Source organism: Triturus cristatus, chromosome 3_2 (genome assembly GCF_964204655.1).
Source record: "Triturus cristatus chromosome 3_2, aTriCri1.1, whole genome shotgun sequence".
Taxonomy (NCBI): Eukaryota; Metazoa; Chordata; class Amphibia; order Caudata; family Salamandridae; genus Triturus; species Triturus cristatus.
Window position 1 is genome coordinate 455203479 of NC_140584.1, and position 13699 is coordinate 455217177.

Sequence of the window (13699 nt, forward strand, 5' to 3'; positions counted from 1 at the left end):
GGCGTGGTTCAGTTCTGGGCTCAGGGCGTAGTTAAGTTCTGGGCTCAGAGCATGGTTCAGTTCTGGGCTGGCCACAAAAGTAACTATCGCATGTGTCTCTATTGTAGTGTCGGCGCCACCAGGCCCTTAATCGAAAATGTTGCAATGTAGCATGCACCCAGAGGGCGGGCTCGCCCGAATGAATGGATGAATAAAAGAGCGCAAGACCGCACGGGGTCTTGGCTCATACATGCCAACTGTTGTGTGTATCCTCCTTTCCGCAGCATAAGCCAAAGGCCTAGCCTCAATCGCAGTGCGGGTTCAGCCAGGCCTGAACTCTACATCTGTGTCCGACCTATCCTTAACAAAGGCCTACACACACGTGGCCGCCCACCTTCAACGGCCCACATTATAGTGTTGTTGTCAGGCTTGCGGACATGCGCAGACAGGCATGACAATGGTGTGCTGTAGGAGTGCAAGTGATGCAACCGCGCAGCGCACACAAGTAAATAGGCTCGGGGAGAGGGAGGAGCAGCTGTGAGGCTACGTAATACACATTGATCCCTCACATTTGCCAGAAGCAATACTTCGCAAACATGAATCCCAAAGTCAAACAAATCACACGCCACAAAACCTGTCAGTCTGCCAACACTGTATACAGAAACACCAATTAATACTAATCTCACTTACTTCTCACAGGTGATCATGGATATTCACTCTGCCCGTGGATGATGACACCCCTCCGAGCCCTGAACACCCCGGCCCAAAGGCAGTACAATGTGGCTTTGTTGAGCGCACATTTAGCATGTTAAAGTCACGTTTCAGGTGCCTGGACATTACAGGTGGAAGACTCCTGTACAGCCCAGAAATAGTGTGCAAGATGATCATTGCATGTTTTGCACAACATATGTGTACGCAACAATGGCCCATGGATCCAGGTGCCAGATGCACCGGACGATGATGAGGAAGATGAGGCAGGTGACCAACACCCCACTGCACCTGCAGCAGGAATAGCCCGAAGGAACATAATCATTAACAATTTCTTCGCATGAGCACGTCACATTGTGACTGTCCTTAGCAATCATGGAACAGTACAAAATGACCCCATGAACAGCATGTGCAAAGAAATTCATTGCAATACACATTTCTTGTGTGCATGTCAGTCCTCTGCATTCACACATCACTCTGACACATGTAAGTGCAACATTAAGTGCAGACACACGAATAGCAAAAAGATGGTGGGTATGTCACCTCTGTACAGAGAGGCTGTTTAGGGTTTAACGTATTCGAAATGCCATTTCAGGGTGTCAAATGTAGTACATAATCCCACTCATCAGCATATCACATGTGTACTAAAACATGACATGAAGGCTGTCATTGATGTCCAAAATAAGACAACAGGGTGTCATTTGGGGTCCAATATGACATTTCGGGTGTCATTTGGAGTCAAATATGAACCACCGTGATGCAGAGATGCACCCTGTGACTCAAGTCCCACAACATGAGCAACATGGACGAAAGAGGGATGACGTCAGGGTTGTTTGTGCACGGGGATATGTCTGAGTGTGACCTGCTCCTTTTCCGGATGTGGTCCACACTCAGCCTCCTCAGTGTCGTTGCGTGCACCATGTCATGATGTTTGGACTGCAGCCATGCTAATCGTCTTGCAGTGTCACTTGCATTGTCAGTGTGGCTCATGGACCCTCAGCTTTGCTGGGTTCAGCACATGTGCATTGGTTTGTTGTGAGATTAGAGATGTGTGGGGAGGGCCCGCTCTGGGCACATTGTCGACGAGGGCCTACTTGCTGTTTCTATGTGTGCTGCAGTATGCCAAGGAGATCAGGGACATGATCCAGAGTCATTGTGTGCTATACTTAATTGTGCATGTGTGCCATTGTGCCCATCTCTGACCGTCTCCCCAGTCCCTGGTCGTTACTCACTCTGTTGCTGTTGGGTCAGGTCATGTTGAGCAGTGTCCGGTCCCCAACTCCTGCCATCATCTCCCCACTGATGACTATGGACACCATTTCACCCATCTCATCCAGCTCCTGCTGTGGCGCTGGACTACCACCTTCAGTCTGCATTGCTGCTTTCCAGTTGTTAGCGAGTTTCAGCTTGGTTTTGCGCTTCAAATCCTTCCAGCGCTTCTTGGCACTTCACTCCGACTGCATTCACCTTGGCCAAGATGGACTGCCATATTGCATATTTAGTTGCCAATGACACAGTTGAGGTGAGGAACAGTTGTTGGCAGTGTTCTATCATCTCCGTAATCAGGATCTTGTTTTCCTGCGGACTGAATTGCGGGTTCCTCTTCTTCTTCTCCTTGCCCTTCTCCTTCCCTGAGGTCCCTGGCTGGTCCTCAAGGGGTTTGTGGGGTTCTGGTTGGCCTTTGTAGCTGCTCCAGCTTCCTCCCTGGTACTTTTCAGTTCGTTTTCTTTTTTGCAGCTTTTATGGTGAATTTTCCCGCCTGACAAGGGATTTGCAAGCCTGGCGCTGCTTATCGATGATATTTTTATCGCTGTTGGGCTCATCGCAACTTTTTTTACGTTCGGGTTTCCTTTTTTATCGGTGTTCCGGTAATTTTAACATGGACATTTGCTGCGTTATTGGGGAACTATCGCCTGTTGCTGGCGTGTTGAGAATACGCCGTTAACACAGCGTCAGTTTACCGCGATTGACGGCGTTATGTAAAATTGCGTAAGCCTAGGTTGGCGATTATTATCACACGCTCTTGAGAATATCCCCCTTTGTGTTATTATGTGATTATTTCAGCCCTAATGAAGTTCCTTCTCTAATAGGAAAGAAACACGTTGGCTGAGTGCCGGATTTAACATGTTTTTGAATAAAGAAGATTTACGGACTTAATCTGATCTCCTGAATATTTTTCTGGTGCTCCTTCCATCCCCAAGTAACTTTACACAAAACTATGTTCTGCTTTGATAGTTAAATCGGGGATGGGTATCTCGTCCTTGCTAGTAGTCGTGGTGATTCTTAGAAATTGATTTTTGAATCCAGTCCGTGAAACAAGTCAATTCTTCAAGGGTGCCATGCCAAATTATGAAGATATCATCAATCTACCTGCGCCAAAGACGTAGTTCCTGTTCAAATGTATTATTATTCCCTATGTGCTGATCTTCAAACCAATGTACATATAAACAGGCTATACTGGGTGCAAATGTATTTTTCATAGACGGTCTGTGTTGTTGTTAAATTGGGTCTTCAAATTTGAAAAAGTATCTAGATAAGGCCGAATGGGCTAATTCCAATCAACCGGGGCTTTAATGGTCACTCTTTTTCTGAAAGGATGTCTTCAATAACTCGGAGGCGTTTTTCTTCTGGTATGATTGTGTATAATGCTTGAGATCTCTTGTTATGTTTGGATGTTGAAGTTATATCAAAATCCACATCTGAAATTATGTTCAGTAAACGTTTGTGGATTAGTTCCTGCTACCCCTTATTATGGAAATGAGGTCCTACGTAAAAGACACAAAACTAGGAGAGCGGTTCTAGAATAAAGTCCATCCCAGAAACAATCGGCCAGCCAGGTGGATGAGGTCTCTGTTTAGTAGTGTTTAAAAGTAAGGCATTTTGGCTTTTGCTGTACTTAGGAACTCTGCTTCTTTCTTATTGATACAGCCCTCATCGTTGGTCACGTCCTCCAAAATAGTACTTTATTTTTGTAGTGTTTCAGTAGGATCTGCTTTTAGTAATTTGCAGTTTGTTGTCTCTGAGTAAAGTCAGACAACGCATGCTTCTCTATAATCATCAGCTGATTCGTCACATATGCATAGTTCCCCATTTGTCCCCTTGTTTTAAAACAAGGAGTGCCTTTTTAGCAAGGGAGTCAGCCCTTCTTTCTTTTTGAGGCAGATTGTGATATTGCACTGTGTAAATGTTTTCAATGTCCTTTATCACAGCCTCTTCATAGGCAAAATCCACACAGAGATGCTCAGTTGTGGAGAGTTGAAAAAGGTATTTCTTTCTCAAATCAGTGTAACCAGGATCAGTTGCAGTCTCTGGTGTGTTTTTAAAGAAGACTTTTACTCCAATATTGCAGAAGAATTCCACTAATTCCCATCTTTGCATTGACATGTTCCTGCAGTTAGTTGGGACACAGCCCAAACCATTATTCAGGACTTGGAGCTCATCTGACGTCAAAGATTCTGTGGTTAGGCTTACTACCAGGGCTACTGGTTGCTTATTCTGGGCTGGGGTTCTCTGGTCTTGCTTCAGGTTCATACCCCTTCTTGTTCCAGTTCCGTTTCTTCCCAATGGACTTGTTTCCCTCCTCTTCTGCCTTGCTTTCCTTCCCCTCCACCCTTCCCTAAAAAAGAGTTTGGGGATAAGATTATCATGGGAGTGGGCCATAATGTCCTGGCTAAAGCATCATTAGGTAGGGTGCCAGTGTTTGGAAGTATTGGCTGTAAAATCTTCTATTTATCCGTCCACCACATATTCCTCAGGGACTCTTAGAGTGTTGGGCTAGTGATAGCTCTGATGAGTCTGAACCAGATGACCAACTCTGGTCTCTATAAGTGCCCTTTTGTGATTCTGTGTCATATTGTTTGTAATCATTTCTTTTGCAGGAACATATGAGAACTTCTTGATTTATTTATTTATTTATTTATTTTTTGCACATTTGAGGCGACAAGGAATTTCTCATGCAGAGCAAGGTCAACAATCTCAACAATCTCTTTGTTTACCTCATCCAATATTTTTTTTATACCCCAGTCTTGATTGTGCCTTTAAGTTGTCCTCAATTTTGTTTAATTTTGGTCAACATGGCGTCGGACAGGCGTTTGTCTGTGTTAATAATTAAAATTAACCAGTCTCTAGAGCTTTACCATACAATTACAGAACAATCCTTCCTGAATTGTTTGTCCTCCAAGAAGATTCCTGGCTCATTGTTAACTATAGACCCACGGGTGCAGCATTTGTTCTTACGTTTTCACTCATGATTGCCCCTTGAAGAAAGGTTTTACCTTGGTTATTTTCAACCTAGTTCTTCCCAGCTTTCAGCATGTGCTAATGCTTGAATTACGTTGGTTTAATTTATTAGAGGAGGTGCAGATAAAATCATGGATGCTATTTAGTCATTGAAAGCTAATCCTAGTATCTCAGACAGTGTAGTCTGCTTGGCTGCAACTAATCCTTTTTAGGTCTTGCTTACGCAGCGCGCATGCGCTGCATAGGAGGGCCTTTAGCCGTCGCTCTGCTAATTTTCAAGCACACATTCGTGCTTGTGGCGGCATCCACCTTGCGGGAGCGAGAAGCAGCGCTCCACAAGCACAAGTGCAGTGCTTGAAAATGAGCAGACTGCTGACCCAAGCGCGCGCGCGCGGCACTCGCGGGCTGACCTCTTAACTCCCCCTCTCTCTCACGCACAGACCACTTGCGGGCTGGAGGCAATGCATCCCTTACGTGTGATTTATTCTGACCCTGCATGTTCTGTTGTCTTTTTATGTGTTGTTGGTCATAAAGCTTTTAATGTGTTTGTTTATGTGTTGTCGGTGATACTTTCAAAAGCATTTTGTAAAAAAATGAACCAGGATACATTTTTGTGGGCGGGCCAATGACGGCTCGAGTGAGACTCTGGTTACATGTCTGGCTCGGCCCATGCTCCGTGGAACTGCAATGTCATTATAGAGCCAAGCCAAGGTCCCAGGGCAGACTCCCCCTCCCCTTTCTAATGCAACTTTGAAGAGAAAAAGAAGTGCAGCATCTTGTTAAAAGTAATGTCAACGGACAAGCCCGAAATTCGTGTTTCTCCTTGAACTTCTCCCACTGGAACTGTGACTGAATTTTTAAAAAAGTGAGTAAAAGTGAACCTAAGAACTGCAGCTGCGTTTCACAAATGTGCAACTCTTAACTTGCTGGCAAGTTGCATCCGGGGACCTCCGACCTCACTCTTTCCCTTACTGAGTCATGGAGGACATTGCTATTAACATATAAATAGAGCGCTCTGCCTTACACTTACGTTTGTATTATGGAAAGTAACACCAGACGTGCCGTTTACTGGATTGCTCAGTGCATATTCACATACACAACCTATTTTGGGTGCTGAGATGAGGTGGGTTGGTTTGCCTAGGGAGTAATGCTTCGTATTTGGTGTCAGATTGATTTAGCTTGTGGTGCGTTTATTTAAATCTGTGTTATTGAATACCGTGTGATAATGTAGGTCAGCTAACCACAAGGACTAGCTTCTGTTATATAACACTAGAGAGAGGGAGGGACGGTACAGTATATGAACTGCTGTGTGCCAGGGACATCTGGGCTCAGACCCTCCCCCATCCATCGGAGGCGCCGATTCCATCCGGCATGGACTTCTCATTGCTATAATTCCTGCTACAATGTTGCCAGATGCATTTCCACACCCGGTAAGGGCACCTTTCACACGACCCCTTCCTCCATCACGCGGGGACATGACACACGCACTCAGCCGTCCGCCCTCACGCACCCTCCCAGCGTGCTTTGCTACCCCGCTCCCATCTACCTTTTGCAGAAAGGTGCACGGCAGTGATGACAGTCACATGAAAAGTAGCCTGCAATCCTGGAGTGTGGGGTTATTCCCCAAACTGGGCCCCTAAACTTGTGATTGTACAGGGGTGGAATTACCGCCTGGACTTGGTGAATTCAGGACCCGTGCACCTGCAACTCGCAGCAGACCCCTAACTTGCCCCACTCTGAGCAAATCAGTTTTTCTTCGTTGTGCATCATATTTCTTAACAATTTCGAGAGCATCTAGAAGTACTACGGTGCAGAGAATGAACTCTACAAAAGAACAGCACTGCCCCTATATGGCTTAGAGGATCATAATGTCGCTCCACATTTATGAATAAAATTGCCTACATTATTCACCCACTGAAAAGTCTTTGGCTTACTCATGGCAACATCATCAGGGCATCGTGAAAGTGCGGTGTTTTTTACAGACTCTTTGTAAGTTCAGGTGTATAAATGAAGAGTTTTCAGTACGTCACCCAGTGCAGTAATGGAATCGATTGCACTACATAGAAACACTTCAAAATATCAACAAAAGATAGTTGTGTTATTTGTACAAGACTTCTTTCTATGTCCCGGTTCGTTAGGCCAGCCTGGCGCTCCCTATTTATTTGCTGGCTTGCCCGCCTCTCATGGTCAGCATGCTTCACGGCACACGCTTTAGAATTACTAGAAGAATATGCGAGGGCCTGGTACCTCATGACAACAGATGTACTTGAACAAGCATTGGCATAGCCCATAGGTCTCGCCTTTGCAACCTTATAAGTATTTAGTTATGCAGCACAATATCCTTGGTGCAATAACATCAACTGTTGCATGGCTAAACACTTATAAGGTCCCAAAGGCGAGACCTATTGGCTATGCCAAAGCTTGTTCTTTTTACTCTGTGTATAATGCCCCTGCAGCTGTGACAAGAGGAGGCAACATAAGGGCCTCCCAATAGATAGGGGAGGAGGCTTTTCTCTCGGGGAAGAATACATTCTTCCTGTGTAGTCATAATCCTCACCCAATGCATTAGCCTGACGCTGTCAAACATTTGCAATGTTTTGCCGTCCACGCTAGAAACAAAATTGTTTCTTTTGTTAGACCCTCACCCACTCTAGTAGTGGCATGCTTCACCATCTGGTCTCATCCTGCTCCCTTAAAACCAGGATGGGCTTGATCATATTCCAGGGAGCACTTTTGATATTTTGTACTATTCGGGGGTCTTCAGAAAAAAATATGTAAAGTAACCCAGGTATTCCCTTTATTATTGGTTGGCCTGGTATAGTTAACATCTAAGTAACTGGGTAAAAATAGGGAATAATGGCCCTCTTACCTTACTCAATTTTTGACATGTTTCAGCCATTGAAAAATGACGACTTAGGGTGCTGGGCTTTCATCAGGACAAAAAGTGCCCCAGGTTCTTGTCTCCTGGCTTCCTCACAGTTACACTGGCGGTCCGTGCAGGTAAACGGAATAGGGGAAATAAATAAATCCTATTCCATTATCTGTCGACGTCCCCCCTGCCCCGGCCAGCCTCACCACGCTTACAGCATAGACTGCTGCTGCACAGTTATATGTCTGCATGCATTTGTGCAAACAAGAACAGGTTTACTAGCCCGGTTTACTGGAGCGATCCCCACTCTCATGTTTTGTTCTCTCCACAGGAGTGAAGTACATTTTGGTGAATTTATTGTCTTTATAACTGAATACAGTGATAAAAAATGCGAATGTCTGACGGTGTCGAACAAATGCATTGGGTGAGGCTACCCATTAGTGTGTATTACAATCTTCGACACTCCAGTGATTAGCGTAGTAGAAGAGCCCAGAAGCTGCACTTTGATATTCCACATGCCCTGAATGGCTTCGTATTGGTTTTGTTTTACCGTGGTGGACATGAACTTCTGTTAAGCTAATCGCATCCCCAACTCCCACTTTAGAATAAACTCTGGTGTAAAAAATAACAAATCTATAGCTTGATTCCACAACGCACCCTCTAGTGCTCTTGGATTTAGGAAACCAATCTGTATAAGCTCAGCATTCATTCGCCATTTAGATCTCATGAAAGGACAGTCGTGGAGGCTGTCATCAACAGAGAGCCCAAGATGAGCATTAGCTTGCACCATCTCGAGCGCCTTCCCCTTTGTACTCCAGGTCCACAATCCTATGATTTCTGCTCAGGACCTTCTGGAAAGCAAGGTCTGGCAAGGGGACTAAGGTCCTCTGGGGGTCTGTCATTGTGTGGTGACATGCATTTGTATCATTCACATAGAAAAGAGAAGGGTTATGGTCATAGCTTATTTAATAAAACTGGGAATTGTTCTTCCAAACAATTTAAATGATAAAATAGGGGGTGCTCACAAAGAAAGTAAAGTAGTGATATGGGGCTAGCAAGGATGGGTCTTTGTCCCAGTTTCTTCCATTTATACGATGGTAACCATCACACATAATTAATTTCTTTGGAGCAAAGTGACAGAGGGATGACTTTAAGCAATCCTGCTTTCATTGATCCTGGCATTGCACAACAATACATCAACTTTATGTAAAACACTTGAGAAATAGATTAATGTGAAAATCGTCAGCAGCACCCATCTACCCAAGAGGCACTGGGCCACAGCAAGCACGTGTATACCACTTCCCTTGTGAATCTCGGTTAATAACAACCACATCATCCCGTCAATCTAAACCATTCTTCAACACTTAGGCAAGCCAGCACAACTCAATTAGAATGTTCTGGCTGTGCTTGCTCCAGTGGTTACAATATTTGCCAATCACGACAGCTGCAGCAGCTGCAATAAAACACCAGTTGCAGGACGCCGAGGCAGCACTTGCTGGACTGCATGGCGATGCCACTGAATACTGGGCAGTGCAGTCAACATCTCATACACATGAGTTTTCTGCTGAACTCAACTCAATGTTTTCCCTTTCACTCCTGAGGTCTGGAAGTCTATGACTGAAATGCCGTCCATGCAGCGTTGCAAAGTCACTGAGTTCCAGATCCTAAGTGACAGAGGGAAAAAGGTTTCACGTACATGCTGCCACGCCCGTTCATCATGCATGCACAGTTTGAATTGTTTGACAAGCAGATGCCCTAGAGGTCTGATAGATAGCCGGGGCTAGCTGAGCATCAGTACCTGGATGCACGACCCTGGTAGAAGTGTGGCCCTTACATAAAGTTAGTATTTCCTGGCATATGATTTGCACCCAGCAAATGATGATGCACAGCTGTGATACAGTGCTGGCTCTGGGATACCTGTGGTTCTTCTTGGCACTTGAGGGCATGTCTAGCATAGAACTGTGATACATGTGTACGCATGGCAGAATCTACAAGTGTAGAAGTGCATGAGTATTTAAGGAAAATTACAACTGATGTTTGCCTTCTGAACACACTTTACTACATTTATGTGATGAATGTCACAGCTCATGAAACACTTCCAAATAAGAAAGACAATGAATGTGATTTACAAATAATGTACCTTTCACACAAAGCGTGAGCGTCTTCTCAGCTTCCGCCTTTGTTGCATAATGAAGGATCCTACAAAGGAACACAGCTTCATTGTCTGCTGTTATTGACGGTGCAAAGCTCAATGCACTCAGGATGCTAAAGGTTCCATCGGTGAAAGTGGTTTCGCTTTTAGTATGTGAATACTTCCCAGATAAATAGTTGACCACATCTTTGCTCGAGTCATATTTAACTACTTCTTCTTCTTTACTTTCTTTCTTTTTAATCCATGTGATTTGAAATGGACTTTGTTTAAATCCATTAATTGGACAGGTCAGAGTAATACTTTCTTGGTGAATAATTCTTGGAGGCTCCATTATTTCAGCCACATTCGGAGACCCTGATAAAGGAATTCAAACATTTGATATTAATCTTTTTTTATATAAAAAAAACTGATATTAACTTAAGGAGGCGTAGCCTTTGCTTCTAAAATGCTTCAATTTTCAAAATGGAGGAAAAAGAGAATTAATGCCTTCGGGTCAAATTGTTTTAATGACAGCACAGTTGCATAGCAAACTCAATTCATTAATGTATCTTATTCTGCGTTGTCTCTGTAGTGCAGTTCCTGAGACACTGCAACCCACCATATGCTTCGCACCTCACATCAGTGACAGTGAATGTAGTGTACATTTGTTTGATACAAAGTCAACCGGTCTACCTTATAAGTGAATGAGCCTCTCCATTGATAACTCATGCTTTTGGGTGAGTGCCTGGTGTATGGGGGGAAGGCTCTCACCCATATAACCGTTGGTCCATTCTCAAATTCATCCAGACTCCATAGGTCGACAGCTGTACTTAGAAGTTTAGTGCATGGATCGATGGCTCGATGAATGAAGAAGCAAGTGCACTATGAGTTTGGGCAAGGGCAGCATGAGGGGCAATGGCAGTGAATGGAGCAGTATGGGAGAAGGGTTAGTGTAGGAGAAAAATGCAGTGTGTGGTCATGAGAAGTATATGGGTGAATGATTGGTTCAGTTTTTTATTTAAACCAAATAACATACAGAGAGCACTTCAGAGCAGATTTATCAAAACTTTGCAGCGGTGCAAAGTGACACTTTTTGCGTAACTTTGCATTGCTTTGTATGATATTGTACTTCCTTTCCTATGTAACATATTTTTTGACTGACTTATCTTGCTGTCAACCAGCTTTTGGGGTTTGATGTGGGATGCTGATAGGACCAGCATCTGTAGAGTTTTGGAGTACCGGGAGCAACCTGTGCTGTACTCCTATCACCATTTGTCTTCTAGGAGGTAAGGCTCTAGGCTGCGGTAGCAGAGTCACCGTCATGCCCCTCGCATTTAGGTGTGGCCAACTTTTTCTGGCCTGACCACCTCCACTGGCTCTCCATGGAGGGCTGACAGGTAAAGGATTCAGTTTTCCACAACATTATCCGTGATGCCCCCCTCACAAGCTGAACCTATCATGAATGACAGTGATTGGAGTGTCAATTAGATGTAAAAAATTAAAATTAAATGTCGGCTGCAGCTGATGTATTTTTCTCATTTAAAAATGTGTTGGAAATTGGGTTACTGGTTGAGGGGAGTGAAACCCTACTCGAGCAGGAACCACAATCTCTCCCATGGTGAGACACAAGCAACCCCCTAATTCAGCTATGCATAACCCTCTGGTAGCTTGACACAATCAGTCAGGCTTCACTTTGAAGTGCTGTATAAATAATGTTCACTTTATTACCGTTAGAGGCGATGTGTAAAACGAAACACAAGAATAACTCCACACCAATTTTATCAAATTTTACTCTGGATTTTTGTCATTTGGGTCTCAAATAATCAGTAGAAACGGCGATATGCAATTTTAAAGATGTAAGTGGAAAATGGGGCTTTGTGCTTTTAGACACTAAGGGCCTCATGTAGGAAGCCCAATACCGGTCGGTAACAGCCGATTTTCGGTAAATATACCGTTACCGACCGGTATTTGGGCTTTTGAGATGTAGGGGGCTCATTTCATGATTCGGTATTTACCGAATCGGTAAAATTACCGAATCGGTAATTTTACCGATTCGGTAAATACCGAATCATGAAATGAGATGTAGGGGGAGTGTGTCGTGGGTGTGGGGATTCGTTATTTACCACCAACTAAAGGTTGGTGGTAAATGACGAATAGGTGAAAAAAAGCATTTTTGTGCACGTTTAAGTGTGCAATGTGGCAGACATACATGCCCTCAGGGCATGTATGTGTGCCACATGTGCACACATGCAGGAATCAGGGGTGCAACAGGGTGTCAATGTGACACCCTGCCACCCTTGAATGTGCTCCCCCCCCATTACCGAATCGGTATTTACCGATTCGGTAATGAGGCATACCATCCCATTGAGAAATCAATGGGAAGGTATGCCTCATTACCGAATCGGTAAATACCGATTCGGTAATTACCGATTTCCGATTCGGTAATATTTACCGACTTTTTACCTACATTGCATTTACCACTTCATAAATACCGATTCGGTATGATTCGGTATTTATGAAGTGGTAAATGTAATTTACCTACATGAGGCCCTAACTGTGGGTATCTCTGGTAGCAGCGCCGGACTAGAATAAAGCCCCAAGTTCAGACCAACCACGATGGACATGGGCCAGATAGATGGACCAAGTTAGACCAGCTGAACAAGAGTACCTTAAATCCTGGTTGTAGAGCGTTGCAAGGTCCACGTCGAGGATGAGTCGTACAGTTGAGGCAATGCGAGGTCCTGGTGGGGAGATGCATTGCACAGCAGGGGTTTCGTGATGTAGGCGATATTGAGAGGTCATGTGTCATCATCAAGGATGCTTTTGACGAAGGGCTTACGATGTGTAAACCTGCGTCGAAGATGTGTCGCACATCTGTTACAATGCTGTTTTGTGAGGCGATGCATCGCACACTGTGACCACAGCAAAGTTGGAAGATGTTAGAAATTGGATGGTTGTTTGTTTCTTGCCAAGGGCTCACATCCCAGTCAGTCACAATCCCTTGCAGGGTGAACCACAATAAATTACTAATTCAACCTGTGCTTAACCCTGGGTAGCTTGGCACAAAAGCAGTCAGTCTTAACTTGGAGGCAATGGGTAAAGTATTAGGTAGCACACAAACAGTAATAACGTGAAAACACAACACAAGAAAAATCCCAAATCAATTTACAAAATTAAAATACATTTTAATACATTATTTGGCACCAAAATTTGAAATTCATAACTCTGCTTCTACTGATGGATATTTTAGGTGCTAGTTTTTACAAACAAAAATTTAAAAAATCGAAAGTGTCACCTGCGGACATCTAGGCGCACGACACAGGGCCAAAGTCGAAAAATTTGTCCTATACGTGCTCCACAATTGTCTGCCATAAGAAGCGGATTTGGCCCAGTCAGCGCTTACCTTCGACTTCAAACATGTTTCTCATGAATTTTTCTATGAAGGCAAAGATCAGCATAATAAGGCTGTAGGAGGTGTCCAATGTGGGAGTGCTATCGCCAGATAACCATGGCCCAAAGCTTGTGTGAAGATGTTTAAATTCTGATTTAGTCATTGAAATGGAAGTTGAAAGACGCCAGCGGAACAAGGGAGTGCTGTAGCTAAAGACAGATCCACGAGGTCAAATACCCTTTAGTGAAGGACCACTGAAATGGATTTACTGCTGCGGAGAAGAACGTAGTGGTGAAGTCACATAGTAATCTGACCAGCACTGCACCTCAGGCAGAAGCGCTGGCAGGTTGGTCCCATTCTTCTCCTGGTTCTCAAAATCTGG

General features: G+C 44.3%; 1 protein-coding gene across 1 annotated transcript in view; it reads right to left on the reverse strand.

Moving 5' to 3' along the window:
• LOC146857530 (uncharacterized) overlaps positions 1-13699 on the reverse strand; it is a 700718-nt gene that overhangs the window by 192509 nt on the left and 494510 nt on the right. Inside the window, exon 6 of the mRNA XM_085648074.1 lies at positions 9936-10301. Within this exon, the coding sequence (XP_085504200.1) occupies positions 9936-10301 (366 nt within the window). The remainder of the gene's footprint in view (positions 1-9935; positions 10302-13699) is intronic.